The sequence below is a fragment of the Octodon degus genome, unplaced genomic scaffold (assembly GCF_000260255.1).
Source record: "Octodon degus isolate 3935 unplaced genomic scaffold, OctDeg1.0 scaffold00189, whole genome shotgun sequence".
Classification (NCBI taxonomy): domain Eukaryota; kingdom Metazoa; phylum Chordata; class Mammalia; order Rodentia; family Octodontidae; genus Octodon; species Octodon degus.
Window position 1 is genome coordinate 175,760 of NW_004524765.1, and position 27,590 is coordinate 203,349.

At 43.9% G+C, this 27,590-nt stretch overlaps 1 protein-coding gene across 1 annotated transcript in view; it reads right to left on the reverse strand.

Moving 5' to 3' along the window:
• The window catches only part of Atp13a4 (ATPase 13A4), a 164,198-nt gene that overhangs the window by 110,577 nt on the left and 26,031 nt on the right, over nucleotides 1-27,590 (reverse strand). The window contains exon 2 of the mRNA XM_023704135.1: nucleotides 7,523-7,696. Within this exon, the coding sequence (XP_023559903.1) occupies nucleotides 7,523-7,696 (174 nt within the window). The remainder of the gene's footprint in view (nucleotides 1-7,522; nucleotides 7,697-27,590) is intronic.

Below are 27,590 nucleotides of genomic sequence, written 5' to 3' on the forward strand. Positions count from 1 at the left end.
AAGGTCAGTGAAATGCCCTCAGGATTTATCCTGAGATCCTGTACCTCAGATTGTAGAACCTTTGTCAGTGTCAGCCATGTGGATGAGTCACAGCCAATGCTTGGCCAATGAATCACCTATTATTTTCTAATAACAACTCTGGTAAATGGGCACTATTATCTCCACTTATGTATGACAATGCAGAAAGAACAAGTAATTGTACCACCTAGGGAATGTTGGAGCCCAGAGCTCCCACCCTGCATCTCTCTTTCCTTCATAAACCCAATGGACACATATGGATCCCAGTCATAGTGCCCGTTCACAGGCAGAGGCACAAGGACGGACCATGATGACCAACAAAAGCCAGATTCATGGAACTCATCATATCACTGCACAAATAAATATAAAAAGCAAACTATTAAAAGAGTTACTCCAGGCCAGGGATATAGCTCAGTGGCATAAGTGCCTGCCTGGCAAGCTCAAGGTCCTGAGTTCGATCCCTGGTACCACAAAAAAAAAAAAAAGCATTACTTAGGAAAGTTTCATGATTACAGTAGGATTATATAACAGAGGTTTAATCACGTCCATAAAATCATGGAAGCCTTTCTGAGTTTCATAAAGGTAAGAGTTAAACGTGACTCAGGCTGGTGGGGACAGTCCCAAGAGAGGAAATCATGTGCTAAAAGAATTTTAACCTAAATCCTCTGACTCTTGTGGGGAGTGGCTGAGGCTGAAAATTGGTCATATGTGTGACCAAGACAAGGTCAAAGTGCCTAAAGCAATCAAGCTACATCAGTCCTGAGAAAAACATCAGGCTGCCTGAGATAATTCCAGTCATTAGTCACCAGGCAACCCTGTGTGCACGATACTAACTTTGTCAAAAGCATATGTAAACACCCCCCTGGTGGTAGGGCAGTGTTTCTTTCCTCATCAGGGGAGAGGGCTCCACTTGACCTCAGCTTTATCTCTTGTCTTATTTCCTTCATCCCCTCACCATTTTTCCCTGGGACCGCCAAGAGCTGCGAGGATCATGGCAGAATCTCTCTGTGGATTAGTACCTTTCCTCCCCCAGTGTGGAATGGTCCTAGTACATTTTTCCTTCTAGAGATTATGCTTGTTTTAAAACAATGACTGGTGCTTTACTTTTCCTTCTCTAATGCACTAGCACGTGTCCCAAGTAGGTGTGCAATACATATTTAATTCAATTAAACCAGGAGAATTTAATTGAATCTGTAATAGTTTTATAGTTTCTACTACTACTTTATTTGAAACACGCTAAAATAAACTGCCATAGTTGAGCCTTTTGGATCCTCCATCTGTGGTGGAACCGCTGCCAAGATGCAGATTTTCGTGAAAACCCTTACAGGGAAGACCATCATGCTGGAGGTTGAACCCTCAGACACTATAGAAAATGTAAAGGCCAAGCTCCAGGATAAGGAAGGATTTCCTCCTGGTCAGCAAAGGCTGATTTTTGCAAATGGAAGATGGACAGACCTTGCCTGATGACAACGTTCAAAAGGAGTCTACCCTTCATCTTGTGTTCAGACTCCGTGCTGGTGCTACAAAAAGGAAGAAGTCTTACCCATGCCCAAGAAGAATAAGCATGAGAGAAAGAAGGTTCAGCTGGCTGTCCTTAAGTACTATAAGGTGGATGAAAATGGCAACACTAGTCCTGTTCGTCGAGAGCGCACTTCAGACGAATGTGGCGCAGGAGTTCTTATGGCCAGCCACTCTGACTGACATTATTATGGCAAGTGTTGTCTCACATACTGCTTCAACAAACCTGAAGAAAAGTAATTATGAGCTAATAAAAAAACTTCAGCTCAAAAATAAAAAAATTAAAAATAAAGTTCCATAGTTGAGAAAGCAGAATAATATCAGGTTAGGGCAACATCTCCTCTCTGAAAACTCACTGGCCCATCCCCATTTCAACCTAGATTTTCCTTAGCCATCAGCCTGAGATTCTGTGAGCTGGCCTCTGAGAAATGCCTCTATTATAAGATCAAGCTTTGAGGCTATTATTCTCCATAATGAAGAGCCATTTACATTGTGATTTAATACTTTGGAAAGTATTAACACATGTGCTGTCTCATTCGGCCCTTCCTCTGGAGAATATTTGCCTTTCGCTTTACTGATGGTGGTACAGAGAAGTTAAGTCAAATGTTCAGAAGCACAAGTGCTGAGAGCTGAAGGCCAGTGGGAACTAAAGAGCTCGTCATTCCCTGTCCAGCGAGCAGACTCTGCAAGCAGTATTGGGCAGTTCCTTGAAAGGCCTGGGTGCCTGAATTTGGCTTCCAGGGTCACCCTTGGCTCACTTCAGGCAATGCATTTGTCCTCAAAAGCTGCCAGAGCAGAATCCCACAGCCTGGGTGGCTTAGACAACAGCGGTGCATTGTTTCACAGCTCTGGAAGCTGGAAGCTGTAGGTCAAGGAGCCAGCTGAGCTGGTTTCATGCCGCCTTCTCACCGTGTCCTTGCCTCTTTGCTCTGTGTTCTCCCATTTCTGGTGTCCCTTCTTCTCCTTCTATGGACATTAGGCCTGTTGGATTCATGCATCACGTATGATGTCACCTAACCTGAATTACTTCTTAAAGGACCTACCTGAAAATATTTCAGAGGTTAAGCTTCAATGTATGAATATGAGGGTAGGGCCCACAAGTCCTTCCCTAATAGACAAGCGGGTCACCCCCCTCTGCCTCTATTCCTTTTCTTTGAAGACTAAAGCAGCACCCACCTCTTCGTGAGGACTAAAGGAGATGGCACGTGTGAAGCCCTGGGATGATAGCTGTGTCGAGATGCAGGCACTCTGTAGGCCTCAGCAGACTGTCCACTGCACACTGATCCTCCAGGCATTGAGCCAGATAATCTACTGCACTCATTCTACTCACAAAACAAGGAAACAAACATGAAAACTTAGGAGTGGGGGATGTAGCTCAGTGGCGCAGTGTTTGCCTGACAAACATAAAAACTCAATTTTCTCAAAAAGTATATGCTGAATTATTCTGGATTTTCTTTTTTGTTGTTGTTGTAGTTATATACATGGACATTGCCTTTGATTTTCCATGTGACATGTGTACCTCCCTGTTCCCCTTTTTGGCCAATATGCTCTAGCAGTCCTAAGATAATGATTAGTGTGTGGCTTCTCTGGTGCTAGAACTTCATCTGTGTGTCATTAACTCAGTCAAACGTTCTAGCTAATGTTGACCACTTTCAACACTGGGAATGGGAAGGCCAAGCATCAAGAACAGCAATGACCTGGCCCAGAGGAGAGAAGAGAAGGAATAAAAAAATGATGTTGTGTTAGTTGATGCATTTGGCTGAATCAGCTCCAGCACATCTCAGCATGGGGGCCTAGCCCTGCAGGTGGGCAGGGCCCAGGAATTGAGAAAGGCTTCCTGCCGCCTCGCCTGGTTTCCTGCCACCCTGCCTCGCTTCCGTGGAGAAGTCTCAGTCTTCGGAGACGCTTGATATTGGCAGCCGAACCCCTTTGGAGGAGCTCCGATCTTCTCTGATCTTCGCCCATCTTCGCCGTGGAGCGCTGGTCTTTGCAGTCAGCCCAAAAGGAAGAGAGAGGCTTGCTGGACGCCGCAGCTGCCGCTCCTCCTCTGCTCTTCATTGTTTTCTGCCGCATGAACTGCTGTCATTTGCTTTGCAGCCAGTGGAATATGGACTGAACCCTCCAGTAACTATGAGCTAAATAAACCTTTCCTTCATTTTGAGCGTCGGGTATTTGTCCCAGCAACAAGTAAAAAGTAACTAAGACAGATGTACACAAAAACAATGGTATTTTGCTAAAGTTACAAGTCTGTAGAGGGTAGCGCAGAAGAGTAAGAAATGTAAATTATTGTTATTTTATTCATAAAATTTTAAGTACTTCATCTTAACTACAATTCATCATTTTTGGATTACATTATTCCCATGTCTAAGAGAAAAGTACTCATTTTCTAGCATCTGCTTGGAACTTTTTTTTAAAGGCAAACTCAGAAGTGTAAATTTTGTATACTGAATTCCTCCACAGGAGAAGTCATAAGACAGGCCTGAACTTGAAGTGATTTTTTATGCTGCTTTTAAATCCCAAGGGTTAAAGTACTTATAAAAAGAGGCTGGAATAAGATAAATAAGGTAATCCACCTGGTTCAAATATAACAGTTAGCCTGGCATTTCCAAACTTAGAAAGTAGAAGGCCCAGGAAACTAAAAATGCCTCGTTTCTACTTCCATTTATCTGCCTAGGTCAAAAGAAGCTCTTCTGTATCACTTAACCTTGGAAATAGTCTCTTGAATTGTTTTAGAACCTACTCTAAAAGATTTCAGGGGCTGGACAGAGAGTTGAGCAGTCTGAGCTCAGCTTGCCAGTCTGCCTGGCAAGCGCAAGGACCTGGGTTCAATCCCTGGTACCATATGCCTTGCTATTTTGTGGGTCACCAAAACAGGGCATGGTGGTGCGTGACTGTAATCCCAGCACTGGGGAAGCTGAGACAAGAGGACCACTATGAGTCCTAGTTGCACAGCAAGACCCTGTACTAAATAAATAAAAGATTTTTCAAGAAATCAAAAAATTAAAGATTTCAAAGACCGATCTGATTCTTTCGATAAAGAGGTAGTCTGTTCAATAAAACTTAGGTATAGAAAGTTTAAATTTGCTAGGCAGATATTTTGACTTATTCATATTATAACGCAGTTATTTAATTAAAATAGAAGCTCCTTGGTACCTTTCAGCATTTGCTAGATTATTAACTACTTGGGAAAGACCTAGAAAACATGGAAGATGCCCTTTCCAGGCAAAGACAGAGCTTCTGCAGACAGGAAAAACAAAAGGAGACACACTCAGAGACTCCAGTGTTTCCTCAGAGGTAAAACTAAGCTCCCTTTACAAAAGGAGTCGGGAACAAGGTGTGGGTGCACTTGGGGTACAAAGCCTCCTGTCAAGTAGCATTTGTTGCACCTCGCTGTAGGCCAGACCTTGGGCCAGGTGCCTTCAGTAGTTTTTCATTTAAAATTTCAGACACCCATGAAAAGTGATGCCATTGTCCCCTCTCGTGGGTGAGGAGAACTGGGCTCAGAGCTTGCAAGGCAGTGCGGGGCTGAGACTTGAGCTCCGATATCAGCCTTCTGCTCTTTCCACGGTTGACAATATCCCAATGAAAGCCAAGAAGCTGGTGACGCTAGTGGAATTGTCATCATCGCTTCAGGTTGGCATATTCTTTTACTTTTTCCCTTTTAAAAAGTCAAGCGATTTGACAGGGGCCTCAGCACAACAGTAGATATGAGGAAAGTTAGCGTCACTTCCCTACCCTAAGAAAAATGTTTGTCTAATTGCTATAGCTTTTTTTTTTTAAGAATCCAAACTAGTGATAGCAAATAAATAAAACTAGTGATAGCACAAAAAAAAATTAGAAATGATACAAGATTTCACTAAACAAAGTAATAGTCAACAATGCCTGCTGTATTACATGATGCTATCTTTAAATTAGTTGTTCAGATTACCAGATATAAACATGTAAGATTTGCTTAAAGGAAAAAAACAAAACAAAACAATAACAAAGAAGTAATAAGAAACTCAAAGGGGGAAAAACAATTTGCTTGGTTTATATCATACAGACCTATGAGTCCTGGACTGGAATCTAAGACACCCAGCCCTGACTCCTGGCTCATCCTCCCGGTGACATACAAGTTTAGGTAAATGGTGTCACCTCCCCAGCCCCCATTTCCTCACCCATTGAATGATGCAGGCTTCTATGGTGAGTGCTGAGTGTTTTTCTTTCATGCACAATCTGAACGTCTTTGTCAATATGCATGAGTAAGACCTCGATAGAACATGAGCTCAGCTCAACACCAGCAGTATGAGCTGCTCTTCCTCACCAATAATCTCTTGCTTTCTTAAAGTCTTGGAGATTATTTTTCAAGAATCTCTACTTGAATTTTTTTTTTCAGAACCAGGGATTGAGCTCAGGCCCTTGCGTTTGTCAGACAAGCATTTATTCTACTGAGCCATCTCCCTGACCCCTTCTATTTGAATTATCCCTAAACTTACTAGACCGTACCTCAGCTGTCACCTGAATCAGGTTCACACGTCAGGTCTATTTTCTAAAACATAGAACAGGTAGTTCTTGAAAGGTTCAGGATCCAAAATGAGAAGTGGAGCCATCCCTACAGCAGCAAGTCAGCAAAGACAAACTTCATCCAATTTCAAATTTGGTTTAATGTTAATCTGAGTTTTGTTATAAGTCAGATTGCAATATAGACACCTTTTTTTTGCCCAGCCATAATCTTGCTGCTATCCTTCTTTCTTAATGCATTAAGTAAATATTGATCTCTAAGGGGTTGGTGAGATAGCTCAGTAGACTAAGTGCCTGCTTTGGCAAACACAAGGACCAGGATTCAATCCTAGGTCTCACATGCCAAGCCAGCCCTGCCCCTGGGGCATGCTGAGCCTGCAACCAAGTCCAGGCATGGTGGTGCACGCCTGTAATCCCAGTGCTGGGAAGGCTGAAAACAGGAGGATTGCTACAAGCCCAAGCTGCATAATGAGACCCTGTACCAAATACATAAAATGAAAAAAATATCTATAAGAATTGCTTGGGGGCCGGGGAGATAGCTCAGTGGAATAAGCACCTGCCTGGCAAGCACAAGATCCTGAGTTTAATCCCTGGTACCACCAAAAAATTAAAAAAATTTTAAAAAGAATTTCTATACATACCCAAAAAACGAATTCCTAACAAAGACTGATTTATCAATAACTTGGTTGTCAGTCGAGGCCAAGTGTTGCCAAGGTCATCCGATGCCTTATTAGAACCACTGAGAAAGTCAAACAAAAGGGAATGCTCTATGAGACTGCCCTTTCATTCTCTCCAGGAAGAGCAGCCAGGCCAGCCTGAGAGCCGCCTCTCATTAATGGAATCCCTGGAACCCAGGGGGCAGCAATTAAATTGGAAGTCACTTTCCTTGTGTAACTGACCCCCAGGCAGGAAAGCCACACATTGTCGAAGTGGTTTGAGAACACATACAGAGAAACTCACCTAATTAGTTCTTCACTTTAACAGAGAGGCAATGACCTTGGACCCAACATGGCTGCATTTTTTTTATCCTAGTGTATCTGCAGAATGCACTATGTCCATCGATGACCATTGCTTTCTCACATCAGCAGAGACAGCCTCATCTTCAGGGGGATCCTCCCACCTCTGCACCACCCCCATCTGCATCCCCTTCCTCTGGAGACTTAGACACAGCAGCATTGGAAGTCAGTGTCAGTGTGAATTCTGTAGCTTGAGGCCTGACATCACTACTTCACACTACTTACTGCATTTAGCCTTCATCATGGCTGTTCTCTGGTATTCCAAAAAGTCATAATTTTAAAGTAATATCCTATGAAATGGATCTTTTTAAACAAATACCAGCATATAAAAGTCGTAAGATTCTGGGCAGAATGCAAGGCGGCAACATACCCTGAGACCAGAGCCACCACTCGCCATCTGTTTCACACACATCCCTTCACACAGTGCCCAGGAAAAGGATCTTCACAGGCAAAACCAAATGCACACTTACCGTTGTCCTCAATAAGACAATGTCTGCTTCTTGCAAGGAGCATGGGACACAGTGTGCCCAAACGCACCATGCTGGCCTCCAGTAAAACACCAAGGGGAGGAGTCCAAGGGAGAAGATGGATCCAGCAAGACAGAGGGCCTTCCGGCAGTCTTGAGTCCGATAGCCAAATATTTCCTGAAACAGAACCACAGTGACTCTGGGTATGGGTTAAGTGCAACAAGTGAACAAATGAGGGTTGGGGAGGTAGCTCAGTGGCATAAACACCCGCCTGGCAAGCGCAAGGTCATGAGATGGATCCCCGGTACTAAAAACAAAAAAATAAGTTAGTTAAATCTGATCTAACAAATGCTGATTTTTAGCGATAAACAGAGGGCAGAGGAGAAGAGTTGGTGAAGGTAAGAAGAGATCATGCTGAGAGGTGGAAAGAGTAGTAGGATCACAGACAGAAGTTTCAGATATGAGCGGCTGGTGAGATGGCTCAGTGGTCTAAAGCACCTACTTAGAACAAGCTTAGCAAAGCACATGGACCGCTGTTCAATCCCCAAGCACCACATGCCAGCCAGCCCCGCCCCCTGGTGGGCTGAGCTGGCCACACATACACACACACACACACACACACAAATAAATAAATAAATAAATAAATAAAATAAAGTTTCAGATATGATTCCAGACCCCTAAAAAAGAGCCAGCGAAGTCAATTCTACAACCCCCACAGTAGCTACCCCAGGCCACGCACTGCACCAGGTGTTCAGACACAGGGGTTTCTGTAAGTCCCCCAACCATTTCTGTCCTCAACATCCCTGAAGTGAGAGAGTATTGGCCTTATTTCACAAGCAATGGGTCTCAGCTCCTAGCGACTGAATGACACGGCACCACTTGTCCAAGGCCACGCAGTTGGAAGTTCTGCTGCTAAAATCCAACTCCAAGTCTGTGGGCTGCTGATCCTGGAACTTCATTCATAGCCACAGTGGGCATGGACATGAGCCATCTGACAGGAAGGTAGCTGATGATAGTGACCAAATGATGCCCTTGGCTGGGACCAGGGACACGGGCAGAAGCAACTACAACCGGGCCTTGAGTTGGACACTGGTTTCGGTAGAAGAATTTGATCACAAAGAGGGTAACAACCAACATGGCTTCAGGTGTTGAAGGTAGAGCTGTGTGTTCCACATCCTCCCTTGTTCAGTAACAAAACAAAGTTTATTTATTTATTTTTTTAAATTTATTTTTGCAGAATTGAGAATTGAACTCAGGCCCTTGCGCTTACCAGGGGAGCCCTTATTCTACTGAGCCATCTCCCCAGCCCACAAAACAAATTTTATACGAAGAGGTAAATCCAGAGACTATATGGTCTACTTCACTTCACCCTGGTGAGCACCTGCTGCCTGTCAGGAGAAGATATTTTATCCTGGAGAATATAAATTTGAACAAAATAGGATTCTCACTTCTAACATACATATAATCCAGACAAAACTCTTCCTTCCAAAAAGAGTCTGGGACAGAACAGAAAACCACCTTTAGGGCTTCTATGGCTGCAATCCCACCACAGCGTCCCATAGTCACATATACTAAATGAGGTTGGAAACTATGGGAGAAGTTTACCTTTTTAAAATTACAGTTAAGAAAGCACTTTATTATGAATTCTCCTCCAAACAGTCCCCCTCATTCCCAACACACTTATCCCATTGTTCTCGCCACCTTCTGAAGCCTTTCTAGGACTCCTCTTTTGTGAATGTCTTTGGTTGTGCTGTCATGGTTGCCTCCAAGTCCTGAAACAATTCAAACCTTTGACCTTTCATGGTCACTGTGACTTTGAGAAAGAGCCAGAAGTCACACGGTGCCATCTGTCATGAATAGGGTAGATGAGAGCACCCTGTCATGTATGTAGAAGACTGCCTTTCCATTGAGCAGCACATGGCCACACATTCAGTGATTTGTGTGTGTGTGTGTGTGTGTGTGTGTGTGTGTGTGTGATACCCAGGATCGAACTCAAGACCTTGTGCTTGCCAGGCAAGCACTCATTCCACTGATCTATCTCCCCAGCCCAGCATTCAGCGAATTTTGATCATACCTTATAAAGACAGTAATGAAAGATGACTTCCAGAACTGCTTCACAAACTGTCAAGAACAATGGACCACTGTGAACTAAGCAACTACGAGGACAGCAATGTGTAAGCAAAAACCATACTTGCATACCTGTCATCTTGGTCTTCTAAATATGCACCACTTTCAATGTTATATCAATCATTACTATACTCTTTAAAATAAATTTTTGAAAAGTAACAAAAGAAAAAAAAGACAAGAACAAAAATTTAAGATGTCTTGAAAGCAAGCTGCAATATTCAATCATATGTCCAATCTTGCAGAACTATATCTGTTAATCTGAGCAACAGATTTGATGATAAAAATAGATAATATATCAACCATTGTTAATCAGCCATTCTTGTTTTGAAAATCTGTAACATATGTATTGTTGTATGTTACCCTGTTTTTTGTTCTTGCTTTTGTTTTTACTCATCAAAATAAAATAAAATTATAACAGAAAAAAAGAACATTGGGCTAAGTATGTTTCACATGAAGAATAGTACTGTGAGGGGGATTAATGGCAATATAAAAAAAGGAAAAGAAGAGAATGTATTTTCTAATGTAAGTAACTACCACATTTTTCATCATGACTCATATTTTATGCTGGTTACAACAGCTAAAATTGAGAAGTCGTAGAATGCCATGCCTAAAAGGACAGATACTACCTCCATCACTGGATGTGTGACCTTCACTAAGACCTTCTTTGTTCCTCAGTTTGTCATCCATAAAGTGGGAGCAGTGCTGTCCCCACCTTGTAGGCTGCTGTGCACTCTAAGTGAATGGATTCACTCAGGTGCTGCAGAGCACCACCTGCTGTGACCTGTTCCCATTCCCTGATGGAGACCTGAAATTCCAGCCCGTGTTTATGGGGCACTAGAGCCCAGGGTTCCTAGTGTGGGCGTCTTGCTCTTGCTGAGACAGCCTCTGTGGATGACAAGGGAGCTGCACAGAGGACTCGACAGCCACCCACTTCTCCGCCTCACCTGATAAAAGCTCCATTCCCAGGAAGGTTCTGTGACCTGTGACTGAGGCTGCCTTTGTGTATGATTATTCGGTGATCGCCTATTCTGTGTGGTGCTGTGGGAACTGAAAGGCGTCCTGAGACGCTGTCTCCATTTGGTATAACTTCTTAATTCAGAAATAGAAGCTCTGCACTTGCTTGGCAAAGCCCAGTAGGGGCCCGGACATGAATACTCCTTGGCCCCAAGCTCACACCACTGCGGTCCAGAGGCCAAGGTTAGAATGGCCCTAGGAGTCGCACTCCATCGGGCCCAGATCCTGGCGTTCCCGCCCGTGCCAAGTTCAGCCACCATCTGGCTCTGGCGCTTTCAGTTTCCACACTTTAGCACAGACCAACACCCCCATCTCATCAATTCCTCATTGTACTGAATTACACATTTTTTTAAACATTTATTTATGTGTGTGTGTGTGTGTGTGTGTGTGTGTGTGTGTGTGTGTGGCCAGCTCAGCCCACCAGGGGGCAGGGCTGGCTGGCATGTGGTGCTGGGGGATTGAACCGTGGTCCCTGTGCATTGCCAAGCTTGTTTCAAGTAGGTGCTTTAGACCACTGAGCCATCTCTCCAGCCCCTGAATTACACATTTAACAGCTTCTTTATATTTCCATCCAGTTGAGTCCCATGTAGCCGGCACAAGCCTGTCTGTTAGCGGGCCTTCCTTGTGGCCTGTGCAATGAGAGACGACTGTCTCCAAAGCATCTTCATGTTCAGTGTTAAGATAAAGGAGGCAAAAGTTATTATCTTCATCCTTGTGTTAGGAAAACTGGAGTTCAAAGTTATTGCAGATAATAATAACTGTTATTAGTAACTCATTACTATTGATAATAATGCTAGGAGCTAACATTTATGGGCATTTAAAAGACCTTCACAAAGTACTTTATTGTTTTTTTTTTTTTCACAAAGCACTTTACATATACACTCTCCCAGTTGAAAACAGATCTACTAAGTTTCCCAAGATGCAAAGCTCATAAGTAACTCCACTCTGGAGACTCCTACAGCACGCAGAAGATAAGAGGGGCTGGCCATTCCCACTGAACAGCTCTTTCTTAGCCTATTTCTAATTCCAGTTTAAATTACCACATATGTACTAGGTGTCTGCCAAAGGCAGCCATGTGTTAGACTCAGAGATAAACGAGACAACATCTCTAGCTTGAAGGAGTTCATTAGTTTAGTAGAAAAGAGAGACACAAAGAAATAAAACTAAGCAAAGCAGGGGTTGGGGAGATAGCTCAGTGATCTAAGCTTCTGCCTGGCAAGTGCAAGGACCCAGGTTCAATCCCCAGTACCGCATGCCGTGCCAGCCCCAGAACCCTGGACATGGTAGCGCACACCTGTAATCCCAGCACTGGGGAAGCTGAGTCAGAAAGATCACCATGGGTCTAAGCCGTATAGTGAGACCTTGTACGGAATAAATAAATAAAATATTTTTAAATTTTTCTAAAAAAATAATTAAGCAAAGCAGAGCGAACAGGTTACACAGAAAGGTAACTTCATAAATGCTCATCTGAAAGCAGAGCTTTTAATAAGAATAGTGGAGCAACAGTAGAGCGGAGTGCCCCAGCCAAGGCAGAGGAACCACTTCCTGTTAGACCACTGTGTCACTGCACTGTGTCCCAGCTCTCTGGCTGGTGGACACTACGAGTCCATTCGGTGACTCCCGACCCATAGCTTTGCTGAATTTACTGTAAAAAAAAAAAAAAGATGAAAAATACGGGCAAGGCAAGTTCAATCATTGCTTACTGAAGTGGGTTGATCTGTGCTGACTCAGAGTGAATTGCATCACAGGAACTATTAACAGACATTGGGTTTAAAATTGCAAAAATTAACTTGGTGCCACTCTTATCAACTGGTAGCAATTTGCCGTCTCTATTTCTTGAGTGCCCCCCATGTCCCTGAATGCTTGAGAGAACGATCCCTGCCACCCTACACTCCACCAACTCTTGCCTCCTACACACAGGGATCAATGAGCCGAAACAAGAACATGAGAAAAATATGAAAAGAATATTGCACAAATAATTAAGCTTGTGGAAGACTGCGTGCATTGCAGAATGGCGAGGTGCCCCTTTTCCCTTCTCCTCCCTCTGTCCCTGAGCACCCAGAGTCCTTATATCTTTAAGGCTGTCAACTTTGATATCCTGGTGTCCAGGCGTTCTCCGCCCCAGGGCCACTATACTCAGAAGCCAAACAATTTCCCACAAAGCAACTGCTTCTGCATCCCGGACCCATAAAAGGTAAAAATCTGAAGTCCTTCTCTTTTGAAAAATACACACACACAGACACACACACACACACACACACACACACACACACACAGGACCTCCTCCATAAATATTCGGGGAAGGGGAGATATCCAGGCTCTCCCAAGGGCCTGCCCTGAGAGTGGTGACAAGGCGGAACCCGGGTGATCTTTATGAAGTAACCCTACGTACTTTACCTGGGACCTGAAACCAGGTTTGCACTTAGTGACTAAAGAAGTGTGAAGATACACGAACCTGGCAATGCAGCTGAGGGGGACAGCCAGGGCGGGACAGTGCTGCACCCAAAGAAGCTTGGCTAGGGTGATGTCATTGCTTGGTGGTCTCCACCCCTGGAGGGTGGCTCTCAGCTGCCTCGTCCCAGAAAGTGCCAGCAGAACGCATCTCATGAAGAAGACTCAAGCGAAGCCCATCTCAGAGGCAAGGGTACAGTGCAAGAGGGAAGGGCGTGGAGTTGTCACACCAACCAGAATGAGAAACAATTTACGGCCACAAGTCACATTGCCACGAATGCCCCTTGTTTCCAATACACTTATCCCATCATCCTTGCCCTTTCTGAAGCGATTGGCAAAATCTTCTTTCAGCACTCTCTTTGCTTGTGCTGTCCTGACAGCCTGAGTGGCCTGAATTGATTCAAAAGGTTTGTGCAACGCAGAAGCCCCCCGGTGCCGGATGTCGAGCACCAGGTGGAAGAGGACATGCTGTCATGTTTTACAAAGGACGGGGAATATGGGAATATTTTGCGGAAGATTAATGGCAATATGTTTATAATAAATTTTAAAATTTAAACATGCATGGTATTATTTGCCCGGCCGTATGTGAGTGTGGGTGTGAAGAACGTGTCCTCTCTCCAGCAGCGCCGTGTCACCAGCAGGACTGTCCTCTTGCTGTGGAGCCAGCTGTGAACACAGGATCTGAAGCGGGCTCTGGAACCTTCGCTAACTGTCTCTCCTCCTGACCACTGTGTGCCTTCCTTACAGAAATTAAACGCATTCAATCAAATAAATCTTGTGGGCCCCAGAGGCATTTAGTCTCCTGAAGACAATTTTTCATTACATCTTGGAAAGTTTTAAATAGTTTTCATTTTAAAAAGTTTACCTCCCTGAACATAATTTACCTATTTCCAATGTTGCGTAGGAAAAGAATACTTCACTGTAATTTCCATGCATTACAACAAATTGTGCTAAATGAATGCAATTTACCTCACGGCTCACCTCCATTCAAACACTTATTAAAATTTCTGCCTCAGTAGTTTCTTGTTTGCCACTGCTTAGCACAAAAGAGAGATTTCCACACTTTTAAGAAAATTGGACTTTGAGAGTTGGGTGAGAAACACTCAGCCTGAATTCCCTAATCCAGATACCTAAAGATTCAGTGAGAAAGAACTGCAGACAGGCCTCTTGTCAACCTGGTATTGTCCAGAACTTCAAATTGTTCCTTTCCAGTTATTTTCTTCCCTAAAATAATCATAAATTTTGACAATATTGTCTTTGTTCTTACACTACAAGAATCACCTGAAGAACACAAAAAGATAAGCACAAAAGCATCCAAGAGATAACCAAATTCCTTCCAGTTGCACCCCAGTCTGTTCACACAATGGATTTTAGCCCAGACACCAAACCCACGAGCTATAGCACCACGCAGCAACATGAGCGAAGGAATCTTGGCAACAGCAGAAGCTGAAAACAGTCAGTGCAAAGGATTACAAGAGCACAAGCATCCCTTGTTAAAGTCAAAACCAGGCAAGGCATTATGGCACATGCCTGTCTTCCCAGCACTCAGGAGGACAAGGCAGTGGTGATCACTGCAAGTTCGAAGCCAGCCTGGACCACACAGGCAGTTTAAGGCCAGCCTGAACCATGTAGTGAAAACTTGTCTCAAAAAAGAGAAAAATAAGTAAAGTCAAAACAAGTTAAAATCAAAGGCTACTTTAGGACACTATGGAGATATAAGGAAACAAGGGAAAGATGAATATATGATTCAGGACAACATCACCTCTATGAAGGGAAGGAAGGGGAATGACAGCTTAATACTATGAAATCCAGGTTACAACCAGGGCATTACCTTTTGCATGTTCTGGTGAGTTCATCACATTAGTATAAAGGAATAATTAAATTAAATAGTTAACAGACTGACATGATAGCTCAGTGGACTAAGAGCTTTCTTAGGCAAGCACACGGCCCAGGGTTTGATCCCAGGCACCACACACTGCACTGGCCCTGCTGCCAGGTGTGGTGGCACACGCCTGTAATCCCATCGCTGGGCAGGCTGAAAACAAGGAGGATCACCAAGAGTCCAAGCTGCATAGCAAGACCTTGAACCAAATACACTTAATTAATTAATTAATTAATTAACAACAGTGTGTCTTGAACCAAAGATTATGGTCAATCAAACTGTGAGCACCTGAAGACTTAGTGGAAGAAAGAGTGAATCAGGCGGGCCTGGTAAAAGACACCAAGAGATGTCCCATCGTGAAAGAGTTGCTCTGTTTCCTCTGGGTCTTGCCAACCTTTCTTCATTGTCCCACACTAAGACCACACACCAGGTTCCCTGCCCCACCGCACTGCCTGGGCCTGCTCCTTGGCTCCACAGCCTCAACTCTGCAGGCAAGCAGGTCCCAGCTGGGTGCCTTTGTCCCCCAGGGAACACTAGGCAGTGCCCTGAGGTACTTTTGGCATCCTCAGTCCCAGAGAACAAGAAAATTTTAGTTTAGTTCTCATTAGATTCATCCAAAGAAGGGATGTACCTATTCTATGAACACAGCTGGGGTTTGAATGTTCTTTAACACTCAGGACTCACAAGTTGAGAACTTGGGCCCCAGGCTGGCAGTTCTGGGAGGGCTGGGGCCTTCTGGAGATCAGGCCCCTAGGGGAAGTCACAGGGATCGTGGGGCACCTGACCTGGGAGTCGAGTACTGGTCTCCTGGACTAGATCCTGGACAGAGCAAGGTGCTCTGGAAGCCTGAGCCTAGTCCTGAACTTGATACCTGGCTTTCTCCCTTCCTCCCGAGCACATTCCTGCCATCTGCCTGAGGCCCTCCCCAGAGCCTGTACCATGCTGCGTGGACTCCCAGCCTCTGGTACTATCAGCTAAATAAACCTCTTTGTCCTCACACACATTGCCCCAGGTATCTTGTTATGGTGATAAAAAGCGGCTAATACAGCCTCTAAGGTCAGTAGTGGTCACATTGCAGTCCAGAAACTCACCTTGCTCATCAGGAAACTGAGGTGCAGGAGAGAAGCAAACTGCCCACCTGGCCTCCTCTCCCTGTCCTTCCTGACCTTCTCTTGGGCCTCTCTTCCTCAGTTTCACTCTGCCAAAGCCTTGAGGAGTATTTCCATTCCCTTGAGTGCACCCCACTCTCTCTGGCCTCACCACCTTCCTGTGGCTGACTGCTTCCTATCTTTCCAAATGGCTTTAGGGTTAGAGAGGACTTAGCCAAACACCCTGTGGAACTAAGCCCTTCATATGGTGCACCCTTTATAGTACCATATGACACTGTCACGATTTGCAGTTTGTGCTTTTCAGTTGTTTTCTCCTTTCTGTGCCTTCCAACACACAAATAAACTTGAATTGTGTCAAATTAGGGTACATTCACTTGTTCCCTCTAATATATTTTTTCCAGCACCGTATATATTATCTGCATTCGCTGAGCATGCTGTGAATAATTGCTAAATAAATAAGTAAGGGACTACTAAGGGGGGAAAATGAAGAAAAGAAAAGGGAGGAAGGGAGGGAGGGAAGAAAAGGGAAAAAGAAGAAGGAAACGCTATAGGGAGGAGGAATTGGGTGGAACTTAATAAATCCTCACTCTTCCTATCCCTAGCCCAGTAAAGGTTACCATATCCTCCTCTCGAGCACTAGTAGTGAAATAACTCTCCTGAGGAAATGTCTACCCAAGTTCACAAGCAGCCCCAGCACTGCTCTGTGCCTCTGGTCCTTACAGACGCTGGCTGGGCTCATCATTTGCATTACATTTAAGTTCACCTCTAAAGCCAGATCGTCTTGAATGAATGCTTATCTGTTTTTTTGGGGGGTGGGGGGGTGTTTGGTTTTTTTTCCTTTTTCTTCCTCTCTGGAATCTGTCTCTAAAAGTAGGCTGTTTCCCAAATTCCTGCCTTCAGAGAGCTAACCCAAGAGCCTGAGGCTGAAGGAAAGAACCTGTTGGGTTACCTGGTACGCTGGTTTCTGCTCCCCATTCTAGAACATAAGTTTACAATGACCACTGTGCAAACAGCTGATTTCCTAGTTGTATACATTACTTTACAAAAATAGAGGAATGATCTCCAAGAATTGCTTGAATCCTTGACAACCGGGTCCCATTTTGCATGAACACTTTTCCTACACACTGAGCAGTGGCCTGAGAAAGCTTTGAGGGGACCATGAGCAGCCACACATCCTGGCCACCACTCTGTGCCTTGTGGGAGAGAGTTGCAATGTCGCAGGCTCTCGTGCCCTTTCTCAATTTGGAGCATCGCTTCTCTCTCATTCCCAGCTAGGGGACTGACCCTCTCTGGTCACCCACCCCCAGGTTCTCATGCTTGATTGCTGAAACAGAGGAATAACACTTGTCCCAGATGTCAGGCTCAGAAGCGAAGAGATGACCACAAATGCGTTGCAGTGCCACAGTCCCCAGCATAAAGTCTCTTGCGTCTCTTCACTTCAGTTCTATTAAAATTGACAACTAAGTCTAAGGCTGTGAGAAAGGTATGTCTGCTAGAGATAAATTTATCACCCATAGAGGGCTACTAGGAGAGAAGATAAATTTAAAAATAACTATAATTCAGGACAGAAAATATGAAGTGCCATATGAAGAGCACAAAGGGAAAAATTAGTTTCCAACGATGAAGAGATCCCACTGAGATGATAATTAGAAAAAGCCTTCTAGGAGAATTGCGGCTTGAAATTGACTCAGAATTGGTGAGGTTTCATTAGCTGGGACAGAAAGGAAGGAAAGAGGGGCTTCAAGCAGAAGGCCCAGCTTCAGCCTAGGTGCCAAGTCTGGAAACATAAAGTTACTGAATGACAAGATGTCAATTTAACATACACAGCATCAGAGGCAGGAGTTGGTGTGGTGTGGCACAGACCCTGAGGAGGGTGTCAGGGCAGACGGCAGGAAGGCGCACAGAGGACGGGGTGGTGCGTTTGATTGTACAGGAGAGTAGTGCAGGGTACTAGGGTCGCAGTCAACCCAGTCACACACATGGTTAGATGAGTACAGCGGTTAGGTGAAAGCTTGGTTTCTAAGGCATCTACATTCTCCCAGCCAGCAGTTAGCCAAAGAAGTCTTGCTGAGCCATTAAAGAATGCAGCTACATCTGTCCCAAGCTTCCACAGGTGGACCCCTAAGCTGGCATTCCCAGGAAGTCAGGGCAGAGCTTGCGACCTGTGGCATTCCAGCAGGGCAAGAGCTCAGCTGTGGAAGTAGGCGGAACAGGTATGCCTGGAGCTTTAGCTGCCTTGGCAAATAAGGATGCTACCAAGCTGTGCTATGGCAGCTCTTCCTTGTCATACCAGTTGGCTGGCAGGAAAGCAACGCCTCCCACCCACTGGGTGCAGACAAGGAGATGACCCCAGCTCTGTGCATAATTGTTCACCCAAACTTGGGTTGAAGGTCATGAAAAGGCACCATTTCTGTGAATAATAGCATCTTCCTACATTTCCCTCCTTCAAACTATCCATTTTCCCACATGTGGCTTTAATTCTCACAATTCTGTAAAGAAGGCATCATCAGCTAGGGGTCTGAATAAGAAGATCCAGTTCAAAGCACTGAAGGAAGGCACACGGAGTCACCCTGCTGGCAGGTAACACAGCCAAGTCCTTCTTAATTAAAACTCTTTCTACCCAACAAGCCTGCTCACGTGAAGATACTCCCTCCACCTCAGCGCTCTGATATTTGCACCGGCAGGTGTCACGGGGAACAGTGTTTGAACACTTGCTGATGGTTCACATTTGTGCTAATGGACATGCCGCCCGAACAAGTTCCGAGGCTCCCCTGAAACAGGTTTTCACAAGCTTTAAACTGCAGAGTGAAGAAACAAGAAGCAGGAACTCCACCCATTAGCCAGACAGTGGCTCCTGCAGGCAACGCTCTAATCTCTGGGTCTGGCAATCTTGGGTAAGACACAGGTAACCCAGCCGCACACGTAGCTTCTGAGTGCTTCTCTGCAGCTAAAATTGACACTTCTCTCATTGGAGATATTTTATTATATATATTTTTTCTGTATTTTAGGGAAGGGTCTACAGAGTGTTTAGGGTCTCACTACTAGATTGGACTCATAGTGATCTGCCTGTTTACAACCTTCTAAGAGCTGGGATTACAGGTGGGCGCCACCACGCCCAGTGTCAATCACCATCTCAGCGTGCCCTGGGGGGGGGGCCAGCACAGCAGGCCCGGGGATCAAACCCCTGACCCCTGTGTCAGCTTGTCGGTGCTTTAATCCACTGAGTTATTAGGCTGACATGATATTTTTATTATAATAAAAACTATGTTCAGCCTTTGATCCCAGTTCCTAACACAAACAAGGAGACTCTTCAAATGACCTCAAAAATAGGAGTGTGTCTGTTATTCATATTGAGCCCCATTTGTGTCATACCTGTGTTCATGCTAATTATTATGCTTTGGATCTTAAATGTCCCCCAAAAGTTTCTGTGTTGGTGGCTTGCTCCCAGCTGTTGGTGTTTTGGGGAGCAGAAGGAAACTCTAAGTAGTGGGGTTCAAGTGGAGGAAGTAGGCCACTAAAAACATACCTCTGGAGGTGTACTTCCCCCACTCCCTTCCCCCCCTCCTGGCTACAATGAGGTGAGCAGGTTTCCTCTGCCTCCCCACCACAAAGCTTCTGCCTCAACATGGGCTGGAAAGCAATGACGTCAGTGACCTTGCTCCAAATGCATCATGGGCCAAATTGTTTCCTTTGCTGGCTGGATTTTTCAGGGATCTCATCATAGCCACAAGAGGCTACTAACATGCACAGGCTGTGGGAAAACCCAACATAACCCTTGATGCCTCCTAGATGGCCAGTGATTGGGGACTGCTAGCCAGACCCTGGGAACTTTCAGCCCCATCCCCTGACTTCCAGGGAGGGGAGTGAGGCTAGAGACTGAGTTCAAAATCAATGTGCAATGGAGGCTCTACAGAAACCTCTGGTATCCGGATCAGAGCGTCAGGCTTGGCGAATATGTCTAGGTGCCAGGAGGATATTTATTGGGAAATTTACCCCAAATGTATTGGCAAGATGCTCCCAGATGACGCTGTCTACCTCTTCATACACATACTCATTTTTCTTTGTATAATAAACCATTAAAAATAACTGAAATACTTTCAAAATGTTGTGAACTACTCTAGCAAGTTGTCAAACACAAAAAGGTGTGGAGTGTGGGAACTGTATTCAACTTTGTACACAAATCAGAAAGAAGAATGGCAACCAGCCATCTGATATTTGTGACTGACATCGGAAGAGGGGACAGACTCAAGGGCCTGAGCCTATAAACCATCGGAACCTGACATTTACTCAAGGTAGAATCATACAACACTCATTTGAGGTCCAGAGAATTGGTACTTGGAAGGGGAAAATCCTACATATGCAGTGGCAGAAGTGTGAAAAGCAAAGCACCCTGACATTTGGGATGCACAGGACACGTGCATAGGCACTGCACTCTCCAGGATGACCACCTAAGACTGCCAGCCTATGCACCAAGCATCCATGGGCCCTGGGTCTAGAAAAGGCAGCACACATTAGGGCAAAACTCCCGGACTCCAGACCTGGCTGTGCCATTTGCTCATCTCATCACCAGGAAGTCACTACCCCAGCTAAATAATAGAAATCATAATGCATACTTCACAAAACGATCATGGGAATAAAATGCATGAAGGCTGTGAAAGTGTTCTTCAACTATGAGCTGTTATTATGAGGGAAAATAGACTTCAGGCTGGTTGATGAATGCTCAGTGACACGGGGCCCCACTGTGTCACTCAGATCTCAGCTTCCTTCATCACATGGCCTAAAGCAGCCACCCAGACAGCCCCAGCTCATCACACTTAATCTTCAGCAGCCCTTAGCCACACCAGATATTTGTGTGTGTGTGTGTGTATGTGTGTGTGTGTGTGTGTGTTTCAGGATCCCTGGCATATATAGCAGTTTCTATAATATAACGGGCTCCCAAATATGTCTTCAGTGAATGAATGGCTCCGACTACATTGCAAGGATTCCAATCTAAGGAAGAAAACATTACAAGAAAGAGCATTACAAGGCTGGTAGACAGAGAGGCCAAAAGTGATGCTCGCAATCCTTGAGGACCTGCTGAATGCTTAGCAAGCATCCAGGCAAACTCCTCATTTTTCAATAAGGCCAAGAAATCCTGAGAGAATTCTCGAAAAGGACACATAAAAATAAAACATAGGAAAAGCAGTGGTCCCCTCTCAAGGTCATGCTGCCTCTCTTTGACCTCTGGAGAATTTATCTTGACCACAGACTTTATCTTCCTTTATCTTCATTTGTCTTTATCCACAGCTATATAAAGTCTATAAAAGTGAGCAGAAAGCGTGTTATAGACCAGTGATGACAAACCTTTTAAAGCTTTCAATAATAACTAACAGCCATCTGTAGCACATGTGCCATAGGTCCACCACCACTGCTGTAGACCAATGGTTCCACTCTTTTTAGTATGAGGAGCCCTTCCTTAACATAAGAGATAAAGTATTGAAACCTTCAATGGCCAGACACAATGGTGTCTATAGCCCTAGTACTCAGGAGGTTGAGGTCCACAAGTTAAACAGGAGCTGGGCAACATAATAGGACACATCTCAAAACATACAAATAACCCACATTTGATAGCAGTTTGGTATAGTGTCATGAGGCTGAACAGATGCATACTGTGAAGGCAAACAAGCTCATATCAGGCATATTAGCTACAGAAACATTACACACGTGTACCACAACATACAACCAAAGAAAAGTCAAAGGTGAGTGTAATCCAAAAGTTCAGCAACAGTGGACTGACTTTTAAAATGTATTTTAGTACAGGGTGTATTTAAAATGTATTTTAGTACATTACACAGATCAGACTTATAGTGATCCTCCTGTTTTCAGCCTCCCAACCACCGGGATTACAGGCGCATACCATCAAGCCCAGTTTCAATTACCATCTGAGCCTGTCCCTGGTCCTTGAGCCTGCCTAAGCAGGCACTTTAGTCCACTGAGCTATCTGCTACTGGACTGACTTTTTAAATGAGTTTTTTGAATGTTCTAACCCAAAACTCTGGAAGGCTGAGGCTGAATGATCCCAAGTTTAAGCCCAGCCTAAGCTGTTGACACAGCAACTTAATGAGCTCTTGTCTCAAAATAAAACAATGAGACTGGACATACAGCTCAGGCCTTGGTGAAGCCCAGTGGCACAAATATATATTTTTTAAAAAGTATAAGAATAGCCCTACAGTGATATACCCTGCTACAATGAAAGTGAATAAACCCAGTTCTAGTGAATAAAATGGATGTATCTCAAGAATGAAATAGAAGAAGCAAAGCATGAATACAGTGTGATTTGCATTACATAAACTTTCAAAATAAATTAGTTTGCTTTTCCATGGTTGGAACAAAATACCCTACAGCCACAATTTAAGGGACAAAAGGTTCACTTTGGCTCCCAGTTGCTATGGGTTCCGTGCACAGTGGGCGGCTCCAAGGCTGAAACTCAGGGCAGAAGGGCACCAGGGAGGAAGGGTGTGCACTCCCTGGAAGACAGGAAGCAACTTGAGGAGCGAGAGGCCAGGCCCAAGGGTGCTCCCTGACACATCATGTCCTGGTGCCCCACCTTCTCACTAGACCTCTCATCCGCATTTGAGGATTTGGAGAACATCTGAAGATCTAAACTACAACACATGCCTAATTAGTTAGAAGATAATCAATCCAGAAAGTTATAATTAGAAAAGTCATATGAGAGTTTATCTCCAGGTTAAGGGAGAGCAAAGGGACAGGTCATGGTCAAGAGGACCTCTGGGACACTAGTGGATCCTGTTTTCTAATCAGACAATGACTACATGGGTCTTGATATATTATTAAACTGGTTGTACATTTTTCCACACTTATATGCCATTTTTGCACATTTACATGCCACACACTCTCAAATAGTTGAGATCTACTTTGGCTCAGAGAAACCATGTCAATGCTTATTGGTCATATGAGGACTTGGGCTCAGAGTAATAACTCTAGGATTTGTCATGAGCTACAGCCCACTGGCTTGCAACCATTGGTATAGAGGGAAGAAAATTACTGACTTGGAAATGGGAAGCCTGCTTTTTAATATAAACTCTAGCCCTATTAAGCATCCTTTTCCTCTGTCTGGCCTTTTTTTTTTTTGCCAGGCATAACAGGAAGGGTTGAATCATACAATCTCTTGGGTCCCTGTATCTTTTGATAACTGTTTTTATAGCAATAAGAGCCATCTGAACGCCTCGTATGTGACAGCTTGCAGCCCTCTCACAGGTGCACATTGGAGGTCATAAGCTGATGAAGAAGCCTTTCAAAGCTGCCCACATGGCCCTGGCTCAAGCTTCAACGTTCTGATAGGGAAACATAAAAGATGTTTTTCATTACACTGTTTATGCAAATTGGAATGCCCACGTAGTACAGACCACCTGCCGGAAAGCTGTCAGAGCATCTCTGAGAGAAGGAACATGTCGCAGGCAGAAAGCCCCAAGTTCAGCCCCAGGAGGGGCCAGGTAGGCCATTGCATGACTCCCTAGTCACTGTGCCACCGTGGCCCAGTGAGCATGAGAATCGCCCGTTGTGCCAAGGCTGCACGGTGAGCCTCGACAGCTGTCTCTGAACTTGAGCACGGCCTTGGACACGGCCTCCGGAAATTCTCAAGATGACATCATCAATCCATGATGCGTTGGTCGGCTGGTTTATTTTCAGTTTAAGATAGAGTCTTGCTCCGTAGTCCAGGCTGGCCTTGAACTCACTATGTAGCCCACACTAGCCTCAAATTCACAGTGATCCTCCTGCCTCAGCTGCCCAAATGTTGAGAGTACAGGGATGCACCAGCACACTCAGCTCTATGGTTCTGATTTTGACAGATAGAAAAGAAGCCTCCTTGTCTTCTTGAGAACTTCAAGAAGTGGAGAAAAGTGGCAAGAGGTGAAACTAAAATAGGTGAAAGAGAACTAAGTGAAAGACTTCACAAGGATAGAAAATTGCTTAGATGAAGAGTAGGACATAAAGGAGACCAGAATTCCTATTTTCTAAAATATCTTACCCACATCCCTGGCAAGCACAAGGGCCTGAGTTCAATCCCTGATTCTGCAAAAAAAATGCTGGGTCAGATTATAATATTATTTCAGGAGTTCATATATTATTTTAATATAATACATACATGTTTTATAGGTCAGAAAATAAAAACACAATTCTTTTTTTTTCTTTTTGTGACAGCATCTCACTATACAGCACAGATTGGCCTTGAACTCACTTTGTAGCACAGGCTCAAACTCGCAGTGATCCTCCTGCCTCAGCCTCCTGAGTGCTGGGATTACAGGCATGAGCCACCATGCCCCGCTAAAACACAAAACCTTTATACTGCTACAACCTGCAGATCACCACAATGTATAATTCAGTGTATATTAAGTTTTTCTTTTATCAAAATGAAGCCACATCATGAATGCATTTTACAATCCATGTTCTTATTCAATGACCTCCACTTTTCTAGGTCAGTGAAGTGTTAGCTCATCTACTACCCAAACCATATAATAATGTCACCAATGGCCCATGAACAGCTACTGCAACTGGTTCTCCCTGACTGGCTGGCACTGTTCTATTTCTTCTCCTATGCGGTGATTAAGGAGTGTTCATTTTTTATAATTGCTCATTCAGCTGTACATAGCTTGTGTGCTGTCACACAGGTTGAGTATATATGAATGTATGCCTAATGTGCGTTAAATATATTAATACATATTAGTAATTTCACAATCAAAAAGGGAGAAAGTAGCAGACACTTTCAGATGATTATCATTGTACTTTTGATTCTTTGTCTCATGACACTGACTCTCTGAAGGGGCAGTTGTTCTAGAAGCATTTCTAGGCTAATAGCCACACCCCAAATGATTTCTGAAGCTGTGTAAAAGTGACAGACAAGTGACTTGATCTTTAGCTCCATTCACGTTCATATTTTTGTTCACAGATCATTAAATTTATTCCACAAGAAAATGGTCAAAAGGAGTAAAAGTTTTTGTTTATAACAAACTTTTTTGTTTTTATTTTTCATTCTGATAAAAACAAAAATTTAGGTGTAATTTCACGTCAACTTAAATTTCACACTGAATCATTAAAAAGAAGGAATGTCCTTCTCAGGAATATTTTTATACAGTGCCATCCTAGAAAACCGATAATTTGTGCCTTGTGCAGAGGTGGTAAATGCGTGAGGCTTTTTGAAGCCAAAGGGAAGCAACATCTCCACATTCCTGTGAACACCCAGGCCCTTCTATGACACAGAAGTTGGGCAGTGGAAACTTGCCCCACAGTCACAGCAACAGGGTGCCTTACGCCTGCCCTTCTGTTAACCAAGTCAAGTTAGGCAAAGCTGTACCTGAAATAGTATGTCCCTACAGCCACTCGCCACTTCTAGGGGTGCCTGGGCTTTACCATGCTCATACTCTTATTCTAGGAAGTGTTTAAAGTTTTCATTTTTTGTTTGTTAGTTTGTTTTTGTTTCACTTTGTTTTTTGTCAAATGCCTATCTCAACTTTATTGCTCTGTCTCCTAGAGGCAAAAATATACATCCTAGCAGTCTTTAAAAGCATTACTCACATGAAACTTCCTCCACAACACCTCCACGATCAGAATTAATCACAAACTCCAAAACAAACTTGTCACCTAAGCATTCTCTCACTGAATCGCCAACACACCATTACTCATCCAATTGTATGACTCAGAAATTTAGGAATTGACTTTAATTTTCTCCTCCCAGTCCCTCAAACATCTATTTACTTCAACATCTACTGACTGTCTTCTAGATATTTCTTGAAGTCGTTTCCTTGCTCCAAACCCAACCAACACTACTGCCTCATGAGCTTAACCTATATTCTCACTGCCGTCACTACAGGAGCTGCTGCCCACTGATCTACCTTGGGGGCCGTTCACACTGCTACAGTATCATCCCAATCACCACTGGAGAGGTCAGTCATCTGCATTTGTCCAGTACTAAGGGGTTTGGAGAATGGTTGGTTTTCTGGCAAGCCAACATGGTTGGCCACACACATAAAACCCTTGAGCACTTTAGAATGTATACAAAGTTTCCTCTGATCTTCCCCACATACTCTTTTCAACATAACTCTGTTCTCCCATCCCCCGCCACCACGCAGCTTTGCCAAGTTACTCAAGTCCTTCAAATGGAATTGCTCTGTTCCTTTCCATCTCAGTTCCTCTGTACACTGCGTCTCTTTGATATACAGTTTCCTCCTCTTATTTGGCTTTTTTGTTTGTTTGTTTTTGGGCTTCTCTGGGACAAGGTCTAACTATGCAGTTCAGTCTGGCCTTGAGCTCACTTTGTAGCCCAGGTTGGTCTCAAATTCACGACAGTCCTCCTGCCTCAGCCTCTCAAGTGCTGGGATTATAGACATGCACCATCATGCCTGGCCTCTTATCTGGTCTTGGAAATAAATGCCTCTTCACCATCAAGATCCTTTCCAGGTGACATGTTTTCATTGAAGTCCTCCAGAAGTTGGCTGTGGCCTCCTCTGTGTTCTCACAGCACTTGTGTATATTGCTATCATGGCCCAAGTCCACTAAACCCTGTCCTCCACCAGACGTGCAGATGTAAGAATTTGCATTGTATAGCTAATGACCAGCAAAGGGGCTTTCACATAATAGGTGCTCAGTAAATGAGGAAGGAGGGGAAGGAAGGCTGTTGCCAAGGTTTATCTAGACCATTTTTCCTTCTGTGTAAAGCTTGTGAGATGTTCTGACTGGTACATGATCATTATCCATATTAATGGGATACAGTGTGATGAGTTAGTGCACGTATGCAATGTGCAATGATCAAATGAAAGTAATTAACATATTCATCTCCTCAAATAGTCATTCTTTCTTTGAGTTGGGAACAAAATCTACTCCTTGGAGATGCTGATCTATTGTTAAATTTTACACTCAGTGTTAAATTGCATGCCCACCATGTGGAAGATCCTGTGTTCAATCCCGAGCATGTCAAAAACTAAAAAAATAAATAAATAAAATAAAACAACAAAATAGAGTTGCAAAGGCTTCCCTTGCAGCTATTTTCAAATATATTATAAACTCACTACAGGCCCTCTGTACTATAGAATACTTCAACTTAATTTTTGTAACTATATTTTTCTACCCCTAAATTAACCTTTCTCTATCCTCCATCCCTCAACCTTTCCAACCTCTAGTAGCTACTGTTCCATTCCAGATCAATAAGATCAACATTTCCTGCTTCCATATATGCATGAGAGCACACGGTACACAATTTGTCTTCATATACCACTTAACATATTTAATATACTTATTCCCATTTAACATATTATTTTCAGTTCCATGCTTTTTTTTCATGTTTGTTGAAAATGACAGGATTTAATTCTTTTTCATGGATGAATCATAACCCATTGTGTATACATACACACTTATTTTTTTATAAATTTTTTTTATTTTATTTATTTATTTGAGAGAGAGAGAGAGAGAGAGAAAGAGAGAGAGAGAGAGAGAG